This window comes from Dama dama, chromosome 5, assembly GCF_033118175.1.
Source record: "Dama dama isolate Ldn47 chromosome 5, ASM3311817v1, whole genome shotgun sequence".
In the NCBI taxonomy this organism is placed as follows: Eukaryota; Metazoa; Chordata; class Mammalia; order Artiodactyla; family Cervidae; genus Dama; species Dama dama.
In genome coordinates, this window is record NC_083685.1 from 20,893,315 (window position 1) to 20,920,992 (window position 27,678).

General features: G+C 44.8%; 1 protein-coding gene across 2 annotated transcripts in view; it reads left to right on the plus strand.

Annotated features, from left to right (window-relative positions):
* The window catches only part of DNAH10 (dynein axonemal heavy chain 10), a 152,833-nt gene that overhangs the window by 63,452 nt on the left and 61,703 nt on the right, over positions 1-27,678 (plus strand). For both annotated transcript variants that reach the window (XM_061140857.1, XM_061140858.1), the window contains 14 exons: positions 1,732-1,866; positions 2,973-3,125; positions 5,659-5,847; positions 7,583-7,729; positions 8,698-8,889; positions 10,707-10,825; positions 13,051-13,209; positions 13,665-13,800; positions 14,517-14,639; positions 16,612-16,746; positions 17,046-17,262; positions 21,737-21,856; positions 23,124-23,269; positions 26,978-27,130. In XM_061140857.1, coding sequence (XP_060996840.1) covers positions 1,732-1,866; positions 2,973-3,125; positions 5,659-5,847; positions 7,583-7,729; positions 8,698-8,889; positions 10,707-10,825; positions 13,051-13,209; positions 13,665-13,800; positions 14,517-14,639; positions 16,612-16,746; positions 17,046-17,262; positions 21,737-21,856; positions 23,124-23,269; positions 26,978-27,130 — 2,124 coding nt within the window. The remainder of the gene's footprint in view (positions 1-1,731; positions 1,867-2,972; positions 3,126-5,658; positions 5,848-7,582; positions 7,730-8,697; positions 8,890-10,706; positions 10,826-13,050; positions 13,210-13,664; positions 13,801-14,516; positions 14,640-16,611; positions 16,747-17,045; positions 17,263-21,736; positions 21,857-23,123; positions 23,270-26,977; positions 27,131-27,678) is intronic.

Consider the following 27,678-nt stretch of genomic DNA (forward strand, 5'->3'; position numbering starts at 1 on the left):
GAGGGGGAAATGGCAGCCTGCTCTAGTGTTCTTGCGTGGGAAATCCCGTGGACAGAGGAGCCTGGTGGGCTACAGCCCATGGGGTCGCAAAGAGTCAGTCAGGATTGAGCACGCAGGCACTGATTTGAACAGTGTCCTCCCCACCCCAAATTCATGTGCACTCAGAACCTCGGATGTGACCCTATTTAGAAATAGGGTCTTGGCAGATTGAAGTAGTTAAGGATTGGGATTAGAGCCCTAGTACCAATGCCTGGTGTCTGTGTAAGAAGAGGAGAGAACGCAGAGACACAGGGAAGAGATGTGAAGACAGAGGCAGAGACTAGAGAGATGCAGCCACACGCCAGGGAATGGCTAGAGCCACGAGGAGCTGGAAGAAGCCAGGAATGAGCCTCCCTTAGGGTCTTTGGAGGCAGTGTGGCCCCGCTCACACCTTCATTTCAGACGTTTAGCCTCCAGAACTGTAAGAGAACACATTTCTGTTGTTTTAAGCCAGACAATTTGGGGTACTTTGCTATGGCAGCCCCGGGAAACTAACGCTGATAGTAAAGGATGTCATTCTTTAAAAATCTGCAAAGGAGGTTCCATTTGGAATATGACATACTTGCTACCTTTTGGGATTGGGCTGTTTCAAGTTCTGGTGGCCCCTAAAACCACCTTCAGTTTCAATAGTTTGCTAAGAGGAATTACCGAATTCAGTAAAGCCATTGTGGTCATGGTTATGGTTTTTATAGGGCTCCCCAGGTGGCTCAGTGGTAAAAAAAAAAAAAAAAAACACCAATCTGCCTGCAATGAGGGAGACGTGGGTTCAATCCCTGGGTCAAGAAGATCTCCTGGAGAAGGAAATGGCAACCCACTCCAGTATTCTTGCCTGGAAAATCCCATGGACAGAGGAGCCTGGTGGGCTATGGGGGTGGCAAATAGTTGGACACGACTTGGCTTAACAGCAGCAGCAACAACAGCAACATGGTTTTTATCGCAAATGGATACAGATAAAAATCAGCGATGGGAGAAGGGAGACCTAGGTCTAGCAATGGGACAGGGTCTAGGAGAGACCAGATCTAAGCTTCAGTTTCCTGTTCAATTCAGCGGTCCAGAGAGCATCATTTCTTCCAGCAAGTATGTGTGAAGTTCTGCTGCCCAGGGAAGCCCACCGAGCCTTGGGTTTTAACTAGGGGCTTGTCATGCATACAAGACTGACCCCTCTAAATGACTGACCTTAGTCTCCAGACCCTCTCGAAGTTGACCTGCTGATGCCACGTGATCCAGGGCTTTCACCATAAATCACATTGTTAGACTATCCGGCATGGCCCGAGGTCCCCAGATAAACAAGGACTCTCTTCTGAGGCAGAACATTCAGGGGCCTTAGAGGTCAGCTCCTAGGATCTAAAGACGAAGGGCCAAACCTTTCTTTGGGCAAAATGAATCCTTCCCTGCACATATATCCATGTTCACATGAGCCTCAGTTCTGGGAACTGCTAGGCATTGTCCTCAGGGTGGGTACAGTATCCAGCATGTTGTGGAGTCCTTGGTTTACTGGTCCCTGTATAACAGGGGGTGGGGGTGGAGTGGTCACTGGAGGTCAGTGGAGGTCAGTGGTCACTGTCAGAAAAGGTGAGTGTGAGCTGGTCCATCACCATTTATATATTCCACATAGATTGTCACAAACTGGTTATTGACAACCTCTTTCCTTCCATGGCAGACAGCACATGTTTTGCATTTGACTTCTGACAGGCACTGTCCATGTATCTGGGTGGGGCTCCTGCTGGCCCAGCAGGTACGGGGAAAACGGAGACCACCAAGGACCTGGCCAAAGCCCTGGGCTTGCTCTGTGTGGTGACCAACTGCGGCGAAGGCATGGATTACAAAGTAAGGACCTGGTGTCACTTCTTCCATCCAAAGACTAACCAAGCCTAACCCTGCTTAACTTCCAAGGTCAGATGAGATGGGATGCTTTCAGGATGGTACAGCCGTTGATACCCTGGCATCACTTCTGGTGTCATCTTCCTAGGCCAAGAGCTCAAAGGAGGACATGGGGGAAGGCATTTTATCTCGTATGCTTCCAAGAAATGACATAGCGGCAGCTGGAGGAATACAGTGGGAAACCTCTCACCATCACAGTCTGGGAACTTGGATGTATTTCTTTGTTAGCAGCATGTAGAGCAAGTGTCTCAGACTAAATGCCCGCTGGAGACAGGTGGATAATGTAAATGAGTAAACAGCAGACAGACGGCAGAGAGTGGTGGCGACTGTGGCCAACTGGAAAGCAAAGCTCCATCTGAAGGAGGTGCTGGTGTTCAGCTTAGGTCAATTGTTGCCAAGAAGAGAGGACCCAGTATTGCTGGATTTTTCAACCTCTCAAGAGAAGCCAGAAATCTGAGTTTTTTTACATTAAAATCCTTAATTTTTGAAATCTTTGAACTTCTTTACAAAACAGAAATATTAGAATCACAGATGTAGAAAACAAAGTTATGGTTACTGGGGATTATGGAGAGGGAGGGATACATTGGAGATCAGAATTGACACATAGATTACATACTACTGTATATAAAATAGATCAGTAATAAGGGCCTGGTGTATAGCACAGGGAGCTCTACTCAGCCCTCTGTAATGGCCTATAGGAGAAATAATCTAAAAAACAGTGGAGATGTGTGTGTGTGTGTGTGTGTGTGTAACTGACTCACTTTGCTGTACAACAAAAGCTAACACAACATTATAAATCAACCCTACTCAAATAAAAATTTTTAAAAATTAAAAAATCCTTAATTCATGAAATTCTGCGATTGGGAGCTGGCCCACAAGAGGCTTTGGAAATCTTGCCAGGAAGATCCTTTAGTAGAGTGGTTGGCCGAACTCGTCTCTGCCAATCTGATAATCATCATTTGCTTTTAATTTAGAAAATTGTATCCATACGCGGATTGCTTGCGATTTTAAAGATGAAAATTGCCCTTGTCCTGACATTCCTTTCATCCTAGGCCGTCGGGAAGATCTTCTCGGGCCTTGCTCAGTGTGGGGCCTGGGGCTGCTTCGACGAGTTTAATCGCATCGATGCCTCCGTGCTGTCAGTCATCTCATCCCAGATTCAGACGATAAGAAATGCTCTGATCCATCAGTTAACTACGTTCCAGGTGAGGATAAGTGTGAAGCTGGCCCAGATCCTCCCCAGGATGGGAACGTGTGATGGTGGACAGTCATCTATGTAGAGCAGGCGCCCCCTAGATGTAGATTTGCCCGACTTCTGCTTTCATGTGGAGATAATTGGGTTTTCCCAATTGATCAGCATCTTTGATAATTAAGTACTGTAATAATCTAGGAACTTCAAACATGGGGGCTCCCTGATGGTCCAGTCATTAAAACTCAGAGCTCCCAATGCACGGGGCACTGGTCCAATTTCTGGTTGGGGAACTAGGATCTTGCATGCTTCATGGGGTGGCCAAAAAATAAATTTAAAAAATTTACAGACATATGACTGATAGAGACAGGTAGGGCCATATTCTCAAATAAATGAAGTGTAAGGTCCCCTTTCAAGGTCAAAAGATGTTCTTAATGACTTCCCAAATTTGAGAAAAAGTGACTTAAGAGAAATCAACATTCCACTGAATCAGAATGTCTTCAGTATAAATTATTGCAATGAACAAGAAATCTTGCCTTCAGACCCAGTAAAATTAGGGCATTATAATGACCAAGTTTTTTAAAATGTCATCTTGGATCAATAAGAACCATTTCTGTGGACATTTATTTTTTGGCCACACTGGAGCATGTGAGATCTTAGTTCCCCAACCAGGGATTGAACCCACACCCTCTGCATTGGAAGCATAGAGTCTTAACCACTGGACCCCCAGAGAAGTTCCATGACCAAGATTTTTAAGGTTGTTATTAAAGTGAAAAGGCAATTTTAATTTTTTTTTTTTGAGATTATACAAATCTCTCCCTGTCCAACAATACATTTGTTGACTCAAGTTTGGGACATCTGCTTTAAGTTACATCAGATGAAAATGGATCAGAGTTTGGAGAAGTGTGATCTTATGTAATTTAGGTGGCCCAGGGTGCATTCTCCTAACAACAGGGACTAGAATGGCTGAACCGTTTCCCTACCCTGAGGCCATCTGTGGTCCCAACTGGCTCTACTGTTCCTCTGGCCTCTGTCCTTGCTCCTGGGTGCCCCTGCAGCTTTGTCACTTTATGACAGACCCTGGGACATCAAATGCATCCCTATCTGCCTGAAATTGTCCTTTTTTTCCTCCTTCACCTGAAAACTCCTATACATCCTTCAAGGCCCCACAGAGCCTCATTGGGAGATCCAGGAACCAAATTCAACTTGGGCTGTGAGGACTTATTGCAGGCCCCTCTGCGACCACCCCAACTGCTTTTTCCCGGGACCTCAGTGTTGCTGGTGGTCAGTGGATTATGTAAAGTGGGTCGTATTAAATGAGGATTCTAGTGAAGGCTCTAGATGAATTTCTATTCATTAGTTCTGAAACATTTTAGGACTGAGCTCACTACTGCCGTGGGAGACACATTGAACCTGCAATGCATTTGGGTTTCTAGAAGCTGTGTTTTTTTAAGAGTAGGCCTGTCGTCATCTCCAGGGATTGCTCTGGGACTCACATGAGACATTGAGGCATGGATGATGGTGGTCTCAGTGCAGACTTGGGAGATAAGACTGCGGCCTCCATCCTTCAGGGAGCATCCTGTCAGAGGCAGCCTGGGCCTCATAAAAATAAGAATTCTGCTTTCTGTCTGTCTGATGGGTCATTAAAAGAAACAAAACAGTAAAATCTTAGTAGAGAGGAAAGTTGAGACAGTTGAAATTCACTGAGGCTAAAGAGATTCAAAATATAGAGATTTCTGTACCTTGTCAGTCCTTGGAGCACCTGGAGGACAAAGGCTGGTTTCTTAAAAAAAAAAAAATATATATATATATATATATATATATATATATACACACACACATTTATTTATTTATTTGGCCATGCCAGGTCTTAGTTGTGGCACGCAGGATCTTTAGTTGTGGCATATGAACTCTTAGTTGTAGCTTGCTGGATTTAGTTCCCTGACCAGGGATCGAACCCCAGGCTCCCTCCATTGGGAGCTCAAAGTCTTAGCCACTGGACCACCAGGGAAGTTCCAAGTCTGGTTTCTCAAAGGTTGCTGAGGTGGGATTCTGGTGGGAAAGGTCTGGGTGGCACCCAGGCAGCCAGATGGGGATAAAGGTGGGAATGGGAAGAGAAGTGAAAACATGAATGAAAATCCACATTGTGCGAAGTGATGGGCTAGGTGCTCTAGACTATGTTGTCTCATTTATCACTACAACCTTGCAGAGAAGGAGATGGAGACTCAGAGGGAGTAAGTGACCAATTGGAGGTCATGCAGTGCCTCAAATCAACCCCAGGCTGCACACTTTTCCAACATCAACTACTTCTTAAGTCAACAGACCTGGATTCAGATCAGAGTTTGGGGGTCGACTGAGGCTTGCCCCCCAGAACATTGAGGTCATAAGCATGAGGACTCTGCATTTATCACTGGGAAGGGGCAAGACACAGATGGTGATGTCTGCTTTTTATCCACGAAAACGAGTAGCCACGTGGCTCCCTAGGCCTCCTTTCCCCTGGCAGGCTGGCCGGCAGCATAACCCTTCCTTCCTTTGCTCTTGTCCACTAGTTTGAAGGGCAGGAGATCTCCCTGGACTCCAGAATGGGCATCTTCATCACCATGAACCCTGGCTATGCGGGCCGCACGGAGCTGCCCGAGTCGGTGAAGGCGCTCTTCCGGCCTGTGGTGGTGATTGTGCCGGACCTGCAGCAGATCTGCGAGATCATGCTATTCTCTGAGGGCTTTCTCTGGGCCAAGGTGAGGCGCCCCCCTGGTGCCCTGTGGCCCTGAACCCCCCCGAGTCTGCGCTCAGACTGGGGCCTGGGCCATTTTCGTTCTGTGTGACTCTTCAAATGGTTTTGCTTGGTCTCTCTCCCTCCCTTTTTATTTATTGATTAAACAATGAATGATGGATGCTTTGGGAACAATTAATTTTTTATATTCATTTTATTTATTAGGCTGCACTGGGTTTTAGTTGTGGCATATGGGATTCCAGTTCCCTGGTCAGGGATCAAACCCGGGCCCCCTGCGTTGGGAGTGTGGAGTCAGCCACTGGACCACTGAGGAAGTCCTCTCTCTCCCTTTTTAAAATGACAACTTTCGTTTTGGGAACCATTTGATTCACAAGAGGTGGGAGCAGGAGTCCAGAGAGTTTCAGGGACCCCTCATCCAGCTTCCTGCAGTGATACCCTCACATCTGGGAAACTTACGTGGACACAGTGCTATTAACTCACATATCGGCTTTATTTGGATTTCACCAGGTTTCACCTTCTCTCTCTCTCTCTAGTGTGTGTGTCTAGTTCTGTGACATTTAATCCTATGCACAGAACAACTGGAGTCACAATCTGGACACAGAACTGTCCCATTATCACAGAGAAACTCCCTATGTCGCCCCTTAATGGTGGCACCCTGCCCCCAACTCTAACTCACGACTGCCCGTCATTCTCTATCACTACAATCGCATCACTTCTAGAATGTTCTATGCATGAAATTATACAGCGTGTAACCCTTTGAGGTGGGCTTTTTTCACTAAGCCTCATGCCCTATGTGGCTTTAAAAATATATTGCTATATTTAAAATGGATAACCAGCAAGGACCCACTGTATAGCACAGGGAACTCTGCCTAATGTGAAGTGGCAGCCTGGATGGGAAGGGAGCTTGGGGGAGAATAGAGACATGTGTATGTGTATCTGAGTCCCTTTGCCTTCCACCTGAAACTATCACAACGTTGTTAGTTGGCTATACTCCAATGTAAAAATTAAATGTTCAAAAAATAAGCTTATGAGCAAAAAAAGAAAACTTTTCTTAACAAAAACAAAAATATATAGGGTTAATGCCTTTATCACGTCTTAAAATGAATATAAAAAGATTGTACACATACATTTCCACAGAAGGTTTTGGAAAAGGTGCAAAATAGCAAATATTTTTTAAAATAAAAGATTGTTCGGTTGCTTCTCTGCAATTTTTTGGTGAAGGCTCTTATTGACCATCCTCTTGTCTAGGTTTTGAGCCAGGGAGGAGAGATCTCTGGTTCTCGGTTTTCATGTGCAAACTCCCCATGCCATCCCTAGGGACAAGCAGGTTTTGAATCCTTGATGTAGACCAGGTGAATGACTCATCCTCAAAAATGGTTACAAGAAAACTTTAATAACACATTTAGTTCAAAGGAAGCCAGTTTCTGAGTGTAATCGCCATGATTTAAAACATTGAATGAATTCTGTTCTTCAAGGTGGTTAAGATTTTCCTTGGCACTCAAGGACTGTCATCCAACTTTGCTAAGGCTGGTGTACTTTTCAAATACGTCCTAGTTAGTCACTGTGAAAAATGAAGGTCCCATCCTGGTATTTGTTACAGGCAAGAGCGTCTTGCTTGTATCTGTTTGTAGAGCAGCTTCATCCGAACATCTTTATGTCACGTTTCTTTCTGTCATGATGTTCCAGTGTTTTCAGGGCATTTCCTTCATGTATTTTTTCAATATCTTTTATCACAAAAGACTCTGGCCAAAAAGATGACTGTCCTGTATAAGCTGGCCCGGGAGCAGCTCTCCAAGCAACATCATTATGATTTTGGACTCAGAGCCCTGAAATCGGTATTGGTGATGGCTGGTGAGCTGAAGAGAGGTTCTTCTGAGCTTCGGGAGGTAGGGGCCATGTACATTAAGTTCTCTGGGTTTTTATTTGGTTCACGAGTATTGAACGAATGCTGGGATGGAAGTGCCAGGGAGCACAGGTCAATCAAGAAAAAGCTTTCCTTTTTTTTTAATATAGTTTTATTTGTTTAAGTCTTTCTTTTCTTTTTTTTAAACTTTAGTTTTGGCTGTGCTGGGCTTCATTGCTGTACAGGCTTTTTCTCTAATTATAGCAAGTGGGGGCTGCTGTCTCCCCACTTGCGGTGGGTGGGATTGTTGCGGTGTTGGGATTCTCATTGCAGTGGCTTCTTTTCTTGTGGAGCACGTGCCCTAGGGCTTGCAGGCTTCAGTAGATGCGGCTCCCAGGCTCTAGAGCACAGGCCCAGTAGTTGTGGCAGATAGATCTAATTGCTCCATGTCAGGTGGGATCCTGGACCAGGAATTGAACCCGTGTCTCCTGCATTGGCAGGTGGATTCTTTACCACTGAGCTACCAGGGAAGCCCATGCTTCATGCTTAGCTGTCACTTCATTTACCTGTCTGGCCTTCATTTGGTCTCTCCTTCATTATATTGTTCTCTTCTAATTTGACTTATTATTGTCAAGTTCAGTGTCTTCACAGCACCAAAGTTTGTAACACGCCAATGATAATAATCGATCTACAATTGCAGGGTGGTGAGATGGAGGGGTGGGGATGAACAAAATTCTCAAGAAAGCATGAACATGAGTTTTTTTTTTCCTCTTTGCAATAAAAGCCAGAGGAACAGTCATGTTTCTTTCACATGGGGCTTCCTCCAAAACAGAGCTCAATGGATGCTACTCTGTGAGCAACAGACTCATGTGTTCCTTCAGAAACTCTACCTGCAGTGCTCTGCTTTATATTTCATATAAGATTTCATTGTCTATTTCATAAGACTATTTCTAGACTAGCCTTGGGGTCTTCTGGAAACATCTCTGAAGACATGTGTTTCATTCCATGCAGGATGTGGTGTTGATGAGGGCCCTTCGAGACATGAACCTGCCCAAATTTGTGTTTGAAGATGTGCCTCTCTTCCTTGGTTTGATCTCTGATCTGTTCCCTGGACTAGATTGCCCTCGGGTTCGCTACCCTGATTTCAATGATGCCGTGGAACAGGTGCTTCAGGAAAATGGCTACGTCATCTTACCTGTCCAGGTAAAGTGGTGCTGAAGATGAGAGTTCACTGACTTTCCCTGGGTCCTTTCCATTTTTTTTTTTCATTTAAAAAAATTGTAAAATGCACATAAAATTTCCTGTCTTAACCATTCCCCACCCTTACCCCCATTTTTTATTGTGATAAAGTACATACAACATAAGATTTACCATCTTATCTTACATCTTATCCATTTTTAGTGATGTTAGGTATATTCATGTTGTTGTAAAATAGATCTCCAGAACTATGGCATTTTGCAAAAGAGAAACTCTGTTCCCATTAAATGATAACTCCTTATTTCCCTCCCTCAGCCCCTGGTAACCTCCACTCTATTTGACTCCTCTGGGGATCTTATATGAGTGGAATCATACAGTATTTGTCCTTTTGTGTTTGGCTGATTTCACTCAGCATCATGTTCTCAAGGTTCATCCATGTTGTAGCATGTGTCAGAATTCCCTTCCTTTTTAAGGCCTAGTAATATTCCATTGTATGTATATATCACCTTCCAACTGGTGTAATGTGATCAGATAAGTATTTTTTTGGGGGGGTTCAATCATCTAAGGTTTTCTTCCTACCCTACCTTTTTTACCCCCAGAGTCATACTTACAAAAAAATTAAATTAGATATTACAAATAGAATTTTGATCACCTGAAAACTGTAAAGTTGTATATGTTGTCTGTAGGCCATAAATTATTGCCCAAGTGTTCTGCTGAAGGTGTCAACTCCCCAAGCTGCAGGCTCGGAGTGACTGCATCTGGATGGGCCACCTTGGGGTGTCAGGCTGCCCAGAAGCCTCAGGCAGGGGCAGTGGGTACCAACCATAGATGAGAGAGCCCCCTACAATTCTCCTGGCCTTGATGGTTTCCTCTACAGGGAGTTGTTCAAAGAGATGTGTTTTTTGGTTGGGAATGTAAAATGGTGTAGCCACTTCAGAAAAGTCTGATGGTTCCCCCAAAAGTGAAACTTTCTGTGAAAAAGTTACCTTGCATGCATGCATGCTAAGTCTCTTCCGTCATGTCTGACTTTTTGCAACCCTATGGACTGTAGTCCTCCGGGCTGCTTTGTCTGTGGGATTCTCCAGGCAAGAATACTGGAGTGGGTTGTCATACCCTCCTCCAGGGGATCTTCCCAACCCAGGGATCGAACCCAGGTCTTTGACGTCTCCTACATTGGCAGGAAAGTTCTTTACCACTAGTGCCACCTGGGAAGCCCAGAGTTACCATATGATACAGCAATTTTATTCTTAGGTATAAACCCAAGAGAAATGAGAGCATATTTATCCACATGAAAACTTGTCCACAAATGTTCAACAGTGTTATTTGTAATAGCCAACAAGTGGAAATAATACAACAGATGAAGAGATAAACATAATGTCATCCATCCATATAATGGAATATTATTTGGCCATAAAAAAGAATGAAGCACTGACACATGCTGCACTGATGATAGTGTATAGCATGATACTAAGGGAAAGAAGCCAGACACCCAAGACTACATACTGCACGATTCCATTTCTATCATTCCATTTATATGTTGAGAATGGGCAAATCCATAGAGATAGAAAGTGTGCACTTGGAGCTGGGGGCAATGGGCTTGGTAGACATGACTAATGAGCACAGGGGTTTTATTGGGAGGGTGATGAAAATGTTCTAAAATTGAATGTCATAATAGTTTCACAAACTTTCAAGCATATTAAAGCCATTACATTGTTGAAACCACTTTAAATGGGTGAATTGTACAGTATGCAAATTCTAGCTCAATAAACCTGTTTTTAACCAGAAGGTATGTTTTAACCCAGCTGCCAATGTTTGTCCCCCAGGTGGATAAGGTGGTTCAGATGTACGAGACCATGTTGACTCGCCACACGACAATGGTGGTGGGGCCCACAGGAGGGGGCAAGTCTGTGGTCATTAACGCTCTGTGTCAGGCCCAGACCAAGTGAGTAATGGTGTCTGTGGGGAGGGTTTGGTTGCCAGGGTGATTTCATGGTGAGATCGGTGGTGTATTACTTAGTCCCTCTTTGTTCTCTGATTTCCTGGGAGAGTACATTGGTCCCAAAGAGCCCCCTTTAAGCCCAGAGCATCTTTTTTTTTGGTGGGGGGCATGCCTCAGGGCTTGTGGGATCTTAGTTCCCTGACTAGAGATGGAACCCATGGCCCCTGCAGTGGAAACGTGGAGTCCTAACCACTGGACTACCAGTGATGTCTGAAAACCAGAGCATCTTAACTTGTTCCATTGCTGATTTAGTTGATATATTTTAGAAGGCAAAACAGTGAGCCTTTTGTCCATCAGGCTGTAAATAGGTTTATTTATGAAATGAGTATTTCACCAGCTATCTTATAAGGATGTTTTGAAAATTAACTTAGGTTGTATTTTCTTGATGTTCAGATTCCTTTAAAATCAGTCAGGACCCACACCATTCTGCGACACTGTTACGGTATCAGAGTGGCCAAAAAAGAAAGTCACCTCCCTAAATGCCTTGTCATCGCCAGCCTTGCAAGAGCTGTGTCTCTTGAAGGAAAAAGTGACCTCACACTCCTAATATAGAATGTCACAAAGACCTGTGGTGAATCAATCAATACCCTTATACTGAAAATGAGTTTTCTGATTCTCACTTTTCTCCTAAGCAATCACTTCCCAGGTGGTGCTAGTGGTACAGAACCCATCTGTCAATGTAGGAGACATAAGAGACTTGGGTTTGTTCCCTGGGTCAGAAAGATCCCCTAGAGAGGGACGTAGCAGCTCACTCCAGTATTCTTGCCTGGAGAATCCCATGGACAGAGGAGCCTGGTGGGCTATAGTCCATAGGGTCGCAAAGAGTCGGACACGACCAAAGTGACTTAGCATTCATGCAATCACTACATTGCAGAAAGATTTCAATACATGCTGATATTCCAGCAAAAATCTAAAACAAGCATTATAATTGTTGTGACTTTACCATTCTAGATAGTCTATAAAATCTTTTATAGTTTATAAAAGTTTATAAAATGGCTGTGTCATTTCTTCATGTTCCTTCTTATATTTTTCATGAGAAAACCATTGGACCGTGGCTTACTGCTTGTAAGGATTTTATTCCATAGCCATCCTGTATTTATTCTTTAATTAATTCATTATTAGATCATTTATGAAACTATTATATATAGATGTGAGTATCAGTATGCCACTATTATTTTTGTTTACTTACTTTGTTAATTATGAACTATGGTTCATGTGAACTTTAGTTTTCTGTGGATGAATTAATCGCCCAGCACCATGGGAGTTTACAGGCATTGTAGTGGGAAATACCCCTATATACCCCTACATGTAAATCTAAGTGATTTATAAAAAAAGCAACACAGGGTCTTCCCTGGTGTTTCAAAGGCTAAGACTCCAAGCTACCAATGCAGGGGACCCAGGTTTGATCCCTGGCCAGGGAACTAGATCCTCCATGCCTCAACTAAAAGAACCCATGTGCTGCAACTAAGACCTGGCACAGCCAAATAAATAAATAAATATCTAAACAATAACAACGCTGAGTGGATGTCATTCTATTAACACAAGGGATTGCACATCGTGAGTTCAAAGGTTTTATGTTACCCTGATGACTGTTACCTCTTATACACTAGTTGTGAAATATTTACATAAATATGCCATATGCACGAATATGTAAATACACAGAGATGAAATATACATGAAGGTTAGCATCTGTTGCCCTCCAAAATCAAAGCCGTGTTATCAGTTCAGACCTTGCTTATATTGGGGCCACATGTCTGGTGAAAGGTGGTTCCCTTCCCTTTGTTAGTCGCTCAGTCGTGTCTGACTCTTTTCGATCCCATGGACTGTAGTCCACCAGGCTCCCCTGTCCTTGGAATTTTCCAGGCAAGAATACTGGAGTGGGTTGCCATTCCCTTCCCCAGGGGATCTTCCCCATCCAGGGACTGAACTCAGATCTCCTGCATTCACGGGCAGATTCTTTACCATCTGAGCCTCCAGGGAAGCCCTCCCTTGACTTTAGTAAAAACCATTAACAGAGAATGGGAAGCCCAGTGCAGGGGATGGTTTGGATGGTTTGCATGTTAAATTTTGGATCGGATCCCAAATATAACCCCCTACATGTGTGGCCTGGGTTGTTCTAATGTGCTGAGTCTGCCTGAGTCCTGGCTGAGGCTTTTCCTTCTATGTAGGCTTGGGCTGGTGACAAAGCTGTATATCCTGAACCCCAAGGCTATGAGTGTCATAGAGCTGTATGGCATCCTGGATCCCACCACCCGAGACTGGACGGATGGGGTGCTGTCCAACATCTTCCGGGAGATCAACAAGCCCACGGATAAGAAGGAGCGAAAGTGAGTGTCTGTGTAAGGAGGGGAGAGCCTGGGTGGATTTGTAATGAATTAGCTAAAACTTACAAGTAAACAAGTGATGTGTAGTATTGTAGTTTCGTGATTGGAGGCAGGTAGACTGAGGAGGCTCTGCTCGTGAAGCTCTAGGTACCACTTCAGCACTGTTTCTGTCTTATCTAATTTCTTCTCCTTGACTGTGTTGGTCCCCAGCTTATCATGGAGGAAGCCGAGGTCCAGGGAAGGGGAGGGAAGTGCTTGCCTCAAGGCCAGGGATTTGAGCTTGGGACATCATGGTTATTTTATTAGGTCAAATCTCTGGACCAAGTAGGGTGCTCTGTCTCACATTCTGGTTAGAAAACTCTGGGAAAAGATGTTCAACATGAATGGGGAGGTTACACCAAGTTGCGTAACGGGAAGTCTTCCAGGTGCCATGGCTGACTTTTTTCCGGTTGCCACAGGTATATTTTATTCGATGGTGATGTGGATGCTCTGTGGGTGGAGAACATGAATTCTGTGATGGACGACAACAAGCTGTTGACGCTGGCCAATGGCGAGCGTATTCGGCTTCAAGCACACTGTGCCCTGCTCTTCGAGGCAAGTAGTGATGACAAATAATTTCAAACAGAAGTCTTTCTTTTAATTACAATTTAAAGTACTTATTTTTAAAAATTTATTTTATTGAAGTATAGTTGATTTTCAGTGTTGTATTGATGTCTGCTGTATAGCAGAGTGATTCAATCGTACATTTATATGCATTCTTTTCCATATTATCTTGCATTATGGTTTGAATATCGTTCCCCACACTATACGGTGGGACCTTGTTTATGCATTCTGTATATAATAGTTTGCATCTGCTAGTCCCCAACTCTCAGTCCTTCCTTCTCCCTACCCCCTCCTCCTTGGCACCCACAAGTCTATTCTCTCTGTAAGTCTGTTTCTGTTTCGTAAATAAATTCACTTGTGTCATATTTTAGATTCCACATATAACTGATATCATATGGTATTTGTCTTTCTCTTTCTGACCTATTTCTTTTAGTATGATAATCTTTAGGGCCATCCATGTTGCTGCAAATGGCATTATTTCATTCTTTTTTTTGGCTGAGTCATATTCTATTGTATGTATGTACCACATCTTCTTTATCCATTCACCTGTTGATGGAAATTTGCATTGTTTCCATGTCTTGGCCATTGTAAATACTGTTGCAATGAACACTGGGGTGCATGTATCTTTTTGAATTGTAGTTTTGTCCAGATATATTCCCAGGGACTGGGACTGCTATAGATAACACTGATTTTGTTCATTTCTCCAGGTTGGGGATTTACAGTATGCCTCCCCTGCGACTGTGTCTCGATGTGGAATGGTTTATGTGGATCCTAAAAACTTGAAATATAAACCATACTGGAAAAAATGGGTTAATCAAATACAAAACAAGGTGAAAATTATTTCCAAAATGAACTAGCAATCATTAGTATTGGTGGATAATTGGATAAACATAACTCAGAGGGATGTTTGTCACTGAAGGCCATGATCTTGACCTGCCCGTGATCTTGAGCACTAAATGTTATCAGTAAGTTAGGTGACAGCATGGAAGACACCCTTATGAGATTTCCAGAAAATTCATGGCAGGTGGGATAGATAGTGATTTTGATAGTCTAGACCAGGGGGTGACAAATTTTTTCTGTGAAAGAGAGTAAATATTTTAGGCTTTGGGGGCCATATGGTTTCTTTTGCAACTACTCAACCCCACCATTATGGTATGAAAGCAGCCATAGTACATGAATGGGCATTGCTATGTACCAGTAAAACTTTATTTACAAAACAGGTGGGAGGCCAGATTTGGCTTATGGACCGTAATTGGCAACCCCTCATCCAGCCAAGTCCAGTGGTTGAGAGACTTGTCTCTAGGAGGTGTCGGGCTCCTCCTGTCTTGCTCAGTTGGATGAACACAGTGTGTGAAGGACCTAATTTGTCACAGAATTGAGACTCAGTGGTTTCAGTTGATCTCAAACACTGTGATAGGTCATAAACCTGCTCAGAAATGTGTACTGTCTTTTTTATTTTTTGGCTCCATTGGGTCTTCATTGCTGCTCATGGGCTTTCTCTAGTTGCAGTGAGTGAGGGCTACTCTCTAGTTGCAGTGCAAGGGTTTCTCATTGTGGTGGCTTCTCTTGTGTGGATCATGGGCTCTAGGGCACATGGTTTTCATAGTTGCAACTCGTGGGCTCTAGAGAACAGGCTCAGGAGTTGTAGTGCACCGGCTTAGTTGCCCTGAGGCATGTGGGATCTTAGTTCCGCAACCAGGGGTTGAACCTGCATCCCCTGCACCGGCAGGCAGATTCTTAACCACTGGACCACCAGGGAAGTGCCATGTATTGCCTTAATGGTAGACTTCACTGAAAGATTCAGAGGGAAATGTGACAGTCATGTGAAGGCTGTGGCTTGATCACACCAGGACATCATGACCATACAGGATGCAGCTCTAGAAGGGCCACTAGGCTGATGGAAAATTGGAAACTATGACACAATTACCCCAGAGAAGAGAGGAGCAAGGGGAACATGTTAGGACCATTTGAGGCCCATGAGTCGTATGGGAGGGGCTTCCTAGGTGGCGCTAGTGGTAAAAAACCCACCTGCCAAGGCCGGAGACATGCAAGATCCCTGGGTCAGGAAGATCCCCTGGAGGAGGACATGGTGACCCACTCCAGTATTCTTGCCTGGAGAATCCCATGGACAAAGGAGTTAGTGGGCTCCAGTCCATCAGTTTGCAAAGAGTCAGACATGACTGAAGAGACTTAGTATTGATGCATGTCGTATGGGAGATGATGCCCATACAAGCCCTTGGGATCATCAATGTCTCTATAGGGAGAGAGACCTTCCGTTCCTTTATACTCTTTGTTCAATGGCTGTGGCCATGTCACTTAAATTCTTAGATAATCAGCTCTTTGCCTGTCACGTGGGACCTTTTATAGCACCTCCCTCCCAGGTGGTGGGATAGATTCTGTGGCAGTGAAATTAAAGGTTTTGTGATAAAACAGAAGCATATTATAAAGGACAAATTTTTCTACAAATATATAGGTGAGTTATCAGAGTTTACTCACCTGCTCAATTTCTCATTCATCAGAAAATGTTTCTCATCCCCTCTTTTTACAAGCATAGCTTCCCATGAGCTTCTGTTTGAATAAAGGAACCCTTGGAAGTTCCCCAGCAGTCCAGTGGTTAGGACCCAGCACTTTCCCTGCTGAGGGCCCAGGTTGGCTCCTTGGTCAGTGAACTAAGATCCTGCAAGCAGCATGGCACAGTCAAAATAACAACAATAATAATAAAAGAATCTGTGATAGAAGAAGCAGACTGAAAATTAAATAAAGGAACCCTTGAAAATGCTTTGAAATTCTTCTCTTTTATAGATGGAGCAAGGTTATTTAGAGGGTCTGTTTGATAAATACGTACCGTACCTCATTGATGTGATAGTGGAAGGAATAGTGGATGGAAGACAAGGAGAGAAGCTGAAGACGATAGTTCCGCAGACAGACCTAAATATGGTAAGAAACTATCTTTGTTAGCAAAAAGAAATTCTTCCCTAAAGAGCTTTCAAAAGGAAAGCAAAGACATCAGATGGGTAAGATCTAACCTTGCCAGTTACTGACAAGGGAGACTCAATACTTCCTTTCGTGACCATGGGCAAGACAAGATACTGGGCTCCATCTGCCCAAACCAGTATGGTGGGCCATATAATTCCCATCGTTCTGAGATCTGGGGTCCCAGGATTTGTGACCAGAACTGACTCTCAGGGGGTTATGTGGAATATATGGGCTGACCCAGTTATTTTCCTGTGAACCAGGTAACCCAGTTAGCCAAGATGCTGGATTCGTTACTAGAGGGAGAAATCGAGGAGCCTGATCTTCTGGAGTGCTACTTCCTAGAGGCTCTGTACTGTTCTCTGGGCTCTTGCCTCCTCGAGGATGGAAGGGCTAAATTTGATGAATGTATTAAGCGCATTGCTTCTTTGCCTACTGCTGATACAGAAGGGGTATGGGCCAGTCCTGGGGAACTGCCAGGTAGGAACCAAACGTAACCTGTTTTTTTGCTCAGAATGCTTTTGGTTAGGTTTTTAGAGGACATGACCTTGCTTTTCCATATGTATGCCTGTATGGGTTTCCTAGATTGTTTGCTTCTGTAGAAAATTGTGCAGAGCACCTAGTGGCACCCTCAGAAGTTCAAATACATAAGCTTCCATAGCAGAAGTCTGGATCTTAGTTGCAGCACGTGGGATCTTGAATTGAAATCTTGAAACTCTTAGTTGTGGCATGTGGGATCTAGTTTCCTGACCAGGGATTGAACCTGGGCCCCTTGTATTGGGAGTGCAGAGCCTTAGCCACTGGACCAGCAGGGAAGTCCTAAAGCCTAGCTCCTTTGGGTGGCCTTTCTTGATGAATCTAACCTTTCCCCACCTAGCTTAGGTGCTTGCTTCACTCACTCTGTTTAAGCTCTGTGAAATTTTCACATTGTACTAATTTCTTCTCCTTTTAGCTTCTCTGTTTTTTTTTTTTCTCTAAAATTCCACAGCTAATTCATCTGCTGTATTCCTGAGACTTTGCACAGTGGATAATCACATGTGGATCCACAGATTGTTTGTAGGAAATCATTATATTAAGGTTTAAGTGTTTGCATGAAAAAATGTGCATCCTCAAAGAACCATATGTGGTGAAAATGTTGCCTTCTCCAAGAACTATAGATAACACTAGGATCCTTGTTCATCTGTCTCTTAATGACACTTGAATATGACTTGGCAGGGAGACCCAAGTTTTATTCTGTAATCATTACCTGGGCTGTTGTTTTTAAAGCTCAAAGTAAAATGATCATAGGTCTTTCTACTAGAGAGTCATTGAGCAAATAAAAGATGTTTTAAAAGTCTGTGGTCCTTGCTGGGCATACACACCGAGGAAACCAAAATTGAAAGATACACATGTACCCCAGTGTTCATTGCAGCATTGTTTACAATAGCCAGGACATGGAAATGACCTAGATGTCCAGCAGCAGACAAATGGATAAGAAAGTTGTGGTACATATACACAGTGGAATATTACCCAGCTATTAAAAAGAATGCATTTGAATCAGTTCTAATGAGGTGGATGAAACTGGAGCCTAATATATAGACTGAAGTAAGTCAGAAAGAAAAACACCAATACAGTATATTAATGCATACATATGGAATTTAGAAAGATAGTAACGATGACCCTATACGCGAGACAGTGAAAGAGACCCAGATATAAAGAACAGCCTTTTGGGCCTCTGTGGGAGAAGGTGAGGGTGGGATGATTTGAGAAAAATAGCACTGAAACATGTATATTACCATATGTGAAACAGATGACCAGTCCAAGTTCAATGCATGAAACAGGGCACTCAAAGCCGGTACACTGGGACAACCCAGCGGGATGGGATGGGGGACACATGTACCCCTGTGGATGATTCATGTCAATGTATGGCAAAAACCACCACAATACTGTAAAGTAATTAGCCTCCAATTAAAATAAATAATTTTTAAAAAAAGTCTGTGGTCTTGGGACTTCCCTGGTGGCTAAGACACTGTGCTTCCAGTGCAGGGGACCTGGGTTCAATCCCTGGTCAGGGAACTAGATCCCACGTACTGAAACTCAGAGTTCGCATGCAGCAACTGAAGATTCTGCATGCTGCTACTAAGACCTGGAGAAAACAAGTAAATACATTAAAAAAAAAAAAAAATATATATATATATATATATATATATATCTGCTTTCTCCCAAGAAGGCAGGTTGTGGTTTAAAAAAAAAAAGAAGTCTGGGGTCTTTTAGGGGCTAGTTTTCTTGCACTTTTTCAGAAACCTGAGTCTCTTTTCTGGGGGGAACTTCCCAATTTTGCCCACCATGCTGGCTACATGCTCCTGCCACCTGCAACCCTCATCCCTCACTCAGAGACGATGCTGGTCCCGGTCTGGTCTTTCTCCCTTAGTTTGCCCTCAGCTTGAGGACTTGAATGGCCCTGTAGACAACCCACTTCCAAATGCCTTCTGCATTCAACTCCAGCATCTGGGTCCCTTAACTTCATCCTAGCCCATAACACTCAATACTGTTCTGTCTACATCATAGTTACACTTCCACTCCCCACCCACCGTCAGCTTCTGTGACTCCTGCCACATGTGTTCTCACTTGGCCTCATGCCCCTCCCTGTCTTCCTACCACCTTCTGAACCTTCTAAATCCTTTTCTGCTGCCCTGTTGCTTCAGTCTCCCTTGCCTAAATTTCCTGGCTCTCTTGCCTAATTTTGCCCTTCTGTCGAATCTGTCTGAGATAACCCAAGCCTGCCTTCTCTGCCTCCCCAGGGTTTGAATGGTACTGAGAAAATCACTATGAAGACTGAAAGTGAAAGTGTTAGTCGCTGGGTCGTGTCTGACTCTTTGTGACCCTATAGACTATAGCCGGGCTCCTCTGTCCATGGGGTTCTCCAGGCAAGAATACTGAAGTGGGTTGCCATTCCCTTCTCCAGGGGTTCTTCCCAACCCAGGGATCAAACTCCTGGCACCTCCACAAATTCAGTTTTGAACTTGAACTCCCTCTCCTATCCCCACAGGGGTAATTCATTTCCCTTTTCTCCAAATCTCCACTGGGCCCTCGCCCCTATCTCTGCAGATGACCTTCCTCCTTCCTTGAACAGGAAAACCCCACACTGTCAGATAGGAATTTTTCCAGCCCCCATCTTCTCCTGCCTCCTTTCTCAGGGGCGAGGAGACCCTCCTCTTGGCCAAGCTGAACCTGCCCTGAGCTTTGAGATCTGCTGCCTCCCACCTCATCAGGCTCCTGGCTTCACTGGTTTTCTCCTGTCTTTTATATTTTACATCTGTCCATCTCTACCAACCCCATCCCACTGGCTCTTTGACATGTTCCAGTAAAGCCTTCCTAATCCTAGCCCCTTCTAGAGATGTCTCTCTGCCTCTTCCTTTTTTTTTTTTTTTTTAATTATTTGGCTGCACTGGGTCTTAATTGTAGCATGCAGGATCTTTAGTTACAGTGTGTAGGATCTAGTTCCCCAACCAGGGATCGAACCCAGACCCCCTGCATTGGGAGCTCAGATTCTTAGCCACTGGACCACCAGGGAAGTCCCTGCCTCCTCCCTTTTAAAGCCACATGTCCTGAAAGATTGTCCTTGAGCTATTTTCTCTTTCATCCCACCACTTCTCAACCATCTGCCTCCCACCTCCCTTCTGCACATCTCCACCCAGTTTGCTCCCAGCCAGTACCTACACTGCCTTCTTGTTGCCGGATCTGATAGCCTCTTCCGATCTTTGCCTCCTTGACCTTGCCCCAGTATCAGGGGTGGTGCTACTTTCTGCCTTCTTAAAAATTCTTCTTCCATCCTGCGCCGTTCTGGCCATGCCTGCCAAGTTTCCTTTTTTGAGTCCCCTTTGCCCCTCCCTCATATCAGGACTTGGTCCTAGACCTTCTTTTCACTCTTTGTGGCCTCACTGAGCCCTTTTCACCTTGCTCACAGCTCTGACTTCCAGGCCCTTTCCTTTCTGAGCCTTCTTCTGGGTTCCCTAGTTTGGTTATATTTAAATCTATCTTTTCCTTCTTTCTTTCTTCTTTTTTCTATCCATCCATATTTATCTCTCTCTATTTACCCGTCCCATTGACAGAGGAGTCTGGCAAGTCCATGGGGTCACAAAGAGTTGGAATGACTAACAGTTTGGGCTTCTCTGGTGGCTCAGACTGTAAAGAATCCATCTGCAATGCTGGAGAGGTGGGTTCAATCCCTGGGTCAGGAAGGTCCCCTGGAGAAGGGTATGGTTACCGACTCCAGTTATTTTTGCCTGGATAATTCCACAGACAGAGGAGCCTGGTGGGCTACAGTCCATAGGCTCACAAAGAATCAGACACGACTGAGTGACTAACACTTTCACTTTTCACCTATCCATCCATCCTTGCATCCATTTGTATCTGCGTATCTCTCTTGGAGAAATCTCCTGAGAATCCCTTGGACTGCAAAGAGATCCAACCAGTCCACCCTAAAGGAGATCAGTCCTGGGTGTTCATTGGAAGGACTGATGCTGAAGCTGAAACTCCAATACTTTGGCCACCTTATGCGAAGAGTTGACTCATTGGAAAAGACCCTGATGCTGGGAGGGATTTCGGGCAGGAGGAGAAGGGGACAACAGAGGATGAGACGGCTGGATGGCATCAATGACTCGATGGATATGAGTTTGAGTAAACTCCGGGAGCTGGTGATGGATAGGGAGGCCTGGTGTGCTGCGATTCATGGGGTCGCAAAGAGTTGGACACGACTGAGTGACTGAACTGAACTGAAATGATCTATGTCTTTATATTTATTCATTCATCCATCTTTATCAATCTCCATCCATCCATCTGTAGCTATCAGTTTATCCAATTAAGTTGCTATCCAGGGAACAAATAGCATTAGTTCATTTCAAGCATGAGCCAGAGCTGATTCTGTATTTCCATGTCCACGATCAAAACAAAACTGACCACTTTTTATTTACAGGTCACCTTCCAACCTTGTATGACTTTCACTTTGATTCCACACAGAAGAAATGGATACCGTGGAATCAATTAGTTCCAGAGTATGTTCATTCCCACGAGAGGAAATTTGTTGACATCCTGGGTATGTGAGAACCGAAGCTTCGGTTTAAGCATATATGGTTCTCATTCTGTGTGGAAGGGTAGAAGATCCCGCGGTCCCAGTGGAACTCTCAGTCCCACCCAGAGTGCTGGTGGGGAGAAGCTGAACGTGAGCCATGGGTTTTGCCAAGAGGGTGGCATTTGGATTCCTTTTCTGTGCCTCTGGACATCTGAAGGTGTCTATGCCCCTCAGCTCTTTCTCCTGGCAGGTGGACCCTCCCTGCCGGGGAGGGTGGCAGGGCTTGAGGTGGGTAGGATGCTCCCCTGCTTTTGCTCACTTTGCACAGGCTCCCTCCTGCCCCGTAGAGCTGGCTGGGCGTGGGGAGGGACGCAGGAAGGAGGGAAAGACGAATGACTAAGGCAGCATTTTGTAAGAGATGCTGCCTCGAGGAGTAGTGTACTATGGATATTGTGTATTGAGCTGTATTTAACATGCATACCTCTGGCCATTTGGATACCACGGAGGCTCAAGATATTCCACAAAATGAATATCTGATTTTGGTTGGTATAGAGTTCTTATGGAATGAAGCTTACATGTTTTCTCAGGAACCAATCAGGATTTAAAACTGCTAGTGTAGGAGTAAGCCAGACTTGACTTGGAGGCTTGATACTCTCTTCAGAGGAAGCTGAAAAAAGTGAAAGTCTGTTGCTAAGTCGTGTCGGACTCTTTGAGACCCCATGGACTGTAGCCCCCCAGACTCCTCTGTCCCTGAGATTTCCCAGGCACGAATACTGGAGTGGGCTGCCATTGCCTCCCCCAGGGGATCTTCCTGACCCAGGGATTGAAGCCGCATCTCCTGCTTGGCAGTCGGACTTGTTACAACTGAGCCATCTGGGAAGCCCTCAGAAGAAGTTGTTGGTCAGGAAACAGTCTTGATAAGTGACTTATGCAGCAGAGAGCCTGGGAGTTTTCAATATCCTGAGTATAAGTCAGAATCGGATATTGAAACAGTTTGGGTTTTCTATGCTTGTATGCGATGATGACACAGCTGTAGAAATGTATCAAACTCATCAAATTATACACTTAATATTGGAATGAATTTTATGGTCTGTGAATTATGCCTCCATAAGGCTATTAGAAATAATCATTAGGGGTAGTGAGCTTCTCCATTTATATGTTTCCAAGGTCACCTCTTGGGTTTTTGCTGATACTTCTTATGGGATTTATGGGGTCCTGGGGAACTCCAGGCTGCCCAGTGTGCACGTTATTGGTGTTTCTGTGATGCTCTACTTCTTCATATGTTTTTTAGTTCATACAGTGGATACAACCCGTACTACCTGGACACTGGAACAAATGGTTAAGATTAGGCAACCTGTTCTTTTGGTTGGTGAATCTGGTACATCCAAGACAGCCACTACCCACAACTTCTTGAAAAACCTGAATGAAGAGACTAATGTAAGTCATTATTTGTATCTCTTATCTATGGGCAAATAACAAATTACCCCAACACAAAGCAGTTCATACAACAAATACTATCTCACAGTTTCTGCAGATCTGGAATCTGGGGGTGGCTTAGCTAGTTGTTCTAGCCCAGGCTCTTTCATGAGATGGCAAGGTTGACCAGGGCTGAGGTCATCTGAAGGCTTGACCATGGCTGGGGGAATCCTCTTCTGAGATGTTCGGTATCAATTCCCCACCGTGTGAGCCTCTCCAAGCACTGCTGGTGTACTCCTTTATTTTTTCCTGAAGATTATTTATTCATTTATCTCTTTTATGGCTGCACTGGTTCTTTGTTGCTGCACGCGAGCTTTCTCTCCTTGTGGCAAGCAGGGGCTATTTGCTAGTTCAGGTGCATGGGCGCCCTCATTGCAGTGGCTCCTCTTGTTGGGGAACACAGGTTTTAGGATGTGAGGGCTCAGCAGTTGTGGTGCATGGGCTTAGTTGCCCCACAGCATGTGGGATCTTAGTTCCCCAACCAGGAATCGAGCCTGTGTCCTTTGCATTGGCAGGCAGATTCTTAACCACTGCACCTGCTGTTGTCCTCTTGACCTGGCAGCTGACTTCCCTCAGAGTGAATGTCTGAGGCAGAAAAGCAGATGCTACAATGCTTTGTATGATCCAGGAAACCACACACCATCACTTTTGCCACATTTTGTGGATCACAGAGGCACTACTGTGGCCCACTCTGATGCAGCATAGGAGGGGGCTACACAGGGTGTGGGTACCTGGAGGTGAGGGTGATTGGGTGTCGTCTTGAAGGCTGGCAGTTACATTCCTCATCACCATTTTGTGGTTTTTCATTTCCTTCCTCCAGCCATGTGCCAGACCTGGGAGGGTTTGGGTACTCCTGTGCAAACAACAGTGAACAAAGCTATTAAGGTCCACTCTCATTAAGAGGGGAGCCAGACATGAAAATGAATCATGCATGGAACATGATCATGCAGAACATGCCAGGTGCAATGAGATGTTAGGAAGGAGGGTGGCGTTTTTCCTTTCTGTGCACTCCAAGTGGTCCTACATGGCCCTCCTGCTCACCATTGCAACTCTCCTGGTTTTAAAAAATTTTTACTTAACTTTTTAAAATTTGCAGCATGTGGGACCTTTAGTTGTGGCATGTGGGATCTAGTTCCCTGACCAGGGATCAAACCCAGGCCCCCTGCATTGGGAGCTCAGAGTCTTAGCCAGTGGACCATCAGGGAATGCTAATGCTAAGTCGTGTCTGACTCATTGTGACACTACAGACTGTAGCCCGCAGTGCTCCTCTATCCATGAGATTCTCCAGGCAAGAATACTGGAGTGGGTTGCCATTTCCTCCTCTAGAAGATCTTCCTGACCCAGGAATCGAACCCACATCTCTCACTATTGGCAGGTGGTTCTTTACCACTAGCGCTACCTGGGAGGCCCCATTCCCTACTTAATGTTTTATAACCAAGTGAAAACTCTTATCTCCTCCAAGAAGCTGCCCATGATTTTTGGGATCTCCAGCTGTCACATACTTGTCCCCAGTCTATGCACTTACTCAGTTCCTTGTTAACGTTGTCCATCTTTGAGGTTCTTGATTCTGATTCTGGCCTTCTGGAACCTCCAAGAGGAGAAAAGCTTCCCACTGCTTTCCTCTCTGATTCTTCCTTGGGCCTGTGCTTCGCGTGGCAGAGGGGCTCTGGGAAGTCTCATGGTACTCCTGAGTGGGGAGTGGTCAGCCTGGCTTTGTGATGGGCATGTAAGGGACAAGGGAAGGATTGGGCCTTGCTGCCCCAAATGGATGGTCAAGCTCACTCATGTCCTGGCATGTGCAACATGGTTGTTTAGCTTAAGAATGCCATTGTGGAGGGCACTTGAGAAATGTTTACAGCCAGAGGGACCTACAAATTTATGAAGCCGGGCAAAGAAAACTTGACTTCAGTAACCCCACCCCCGCCTGCCTCTGTGCTCCTCTCCACCGAGACTCTGCAGCTGATGCTCATAGGCCCAACAAGACAAATCCAGGAACTTTCTGTGCAGTTCAGTGGTTAGGACGCCACACTTTCACCGCAGAGGTTCAATTCCTGGCCAGGGAACTAAAATCTGGCAAGCCTCAAGGTGAGACAAAATAAGAAAGACACATCCAAACATGTTCACAACAAAGACGTGCGTGTTTGTTCTCCGATATTCAGGTCAGGTGCACTCGTGGGCACCTCGTAGAAGGGTGTTATCTAAGGCAGTGGTTCTTTTTTATTTATTTATATTTTGGGTTGCACTGGGTCTTTGTTGCTGCGTGCACGCTTTCTCTAGTTGCGGCAAGCAGGGGCTACTCTCTAGTTGTGATACACAGGCTTCTCATTGTGGTGGCTTCTCTTGTTGCAGAGCACGGGCTCTAGACACATGAGCTTAATTGCCCTGAGGCATGTGGGACCTTAGTTCCCTGATCAGGGATCGAACTCATGTCCCCTGCATTGGTAAATGGATTCTTAACCACTGGACCCTCAGGGAAGCCCCACAGGGGTTCTTAAAGTGTGGCCCCTGGACCTGCAGCATAAGCATCACCTGAAAACCCCAAGTTTACATGTGCATGAAAATGTCCACCCCACAGAGGGATCAGGGGCCCTCCCTCACCTTTTTCTCTGCAGTTACTTCCAAGGACTAATCAGTGGTTGTTTGTGTTCTCTTTAAAAAAAATTTTTTTTTATTGAAGTATAGCTGATTTACAATGTTGTGTTAGTTACTGCTATACGCAAAATGACTCAGTTTTATATACACATATAGTTTGTATGTGTTTATATACACACACATATAGACACGTATAGTTTCTTTATATAGGCTTCTCTGGTGGCTCAGATGGTTTAGAATCTGCCAGCAATACAGGAAACTCGGGTTTGATCGCTGGGTCAGAAAGATCCGCTGGAGAAGGGAATGGCAACCCAATCCAGTATTCTTGCCTGGAGGATTCCATGGGCAGAGGAGCCTGGTGGGCTACAGTCCGTGGGGTAGCAAAGAGTCAGACACGACTGAACAATGAACAGACAAACGCATATATACATGTGCGCCTTCTTTTTCAATACTCTTTTCCACTGTGGTTTAATCACAGGGCATTGAATATAGTTCCTGTGCTGTATAGTAGGACTTTGTTTATGCATTCAGTGTATACCAGTTTGCATCTGCTAATCCCACGTTTGTGCTCTCTTTGACTTATTTATTAAGATGTAGCGGGCATGATAGTAATTTATATTTGAATATTGCTCTGTCATTTTGAAAATACTTCGATATATTTCATCTCACATGATAAAAATCACTCTGTGAAGTAGTCCAAGTAAATGTCATTAAAATAATCTTTCAGATGAGAAAAAGGAGGCTCTGAAAGCTTAAGCAGTGGTTCTGAGGTCACCTGAGGTCGCCTGGTTAGAACTGTGTAGACCCAGTAACCCTCCCACCAATCCACATTCCGCCCCCCAGTTCACACTGTTCACCTGGCAACTAGTTATTGCCTCCTACAACCTGCCATGAAGAAAGAGGAATTCTTGCTTTAGCGTTAAAATGTGTAATGAACTTCAGACTCATGTTGGGTTGCAAAAAAAATTAGTTCAGATACCAGTGAATCTGTAAAATAGATGGTAGCTTACAATCAAATATTTCATGTAGGTACCGTGAAAAGAGACCGTGTTTTGGAATTCTCTCTTTCTGTTTCAGATTGTGTTAATGGTCAGTTTCTCCTCTCGCACCACGTCCATGGATATCCAAAGAAATTTAGAAGCCAATGTGGAAAAACGAACCAAAGACACTTACGGCCCACCCATGGGAAAACGCCTCCTGGTGTTCATGGATGACATGAACATGCCGAAGGTTGGTGAGGCCGAGGGGGTGGGCGGGGGGCAGTGGCGGGGCCATGTAGTGGGTCTGGCAGACGGGAAAGCATCTGTCTTTATTCTTCACAATATCTGTAGGGCCAGGTTATGGAGAGTCAGCTTAGGGGACCATGCGACTGGAGAGACTCTTTCCTTAGATGTGTTCCTTTGTTTCTCCAAGGATTAAAGCAGGTAGCAGGCAGCCTCTGAACTGTATTCAGTGTATATAGTTCAGTGTATGTTTGAGTAAGTGGTTCCAGATGAGCTATACTTTAGATAATGATACTGTCCTCAGTCCTGTATACCTGGGTATGCTTCCCAGGTGGTGCAGTGGTAAAGAATCTGCCTGCCAGTGCAATAGATGCAGGAGACGTGGGTTCAATCCCTGGGTCAGGAAGATCCCCTGGAGTAGGAAGTGGCAACCCACTCCAGTATTCTTGCTTGGGGAATCCCATGGAAAGAGCTGCCTAGCAGGCTACAGTCCATGGGGTCATAAAAGAGTCAGACATGACTGAATGACATACATGGGAAGTGTAAGGGCAGGCG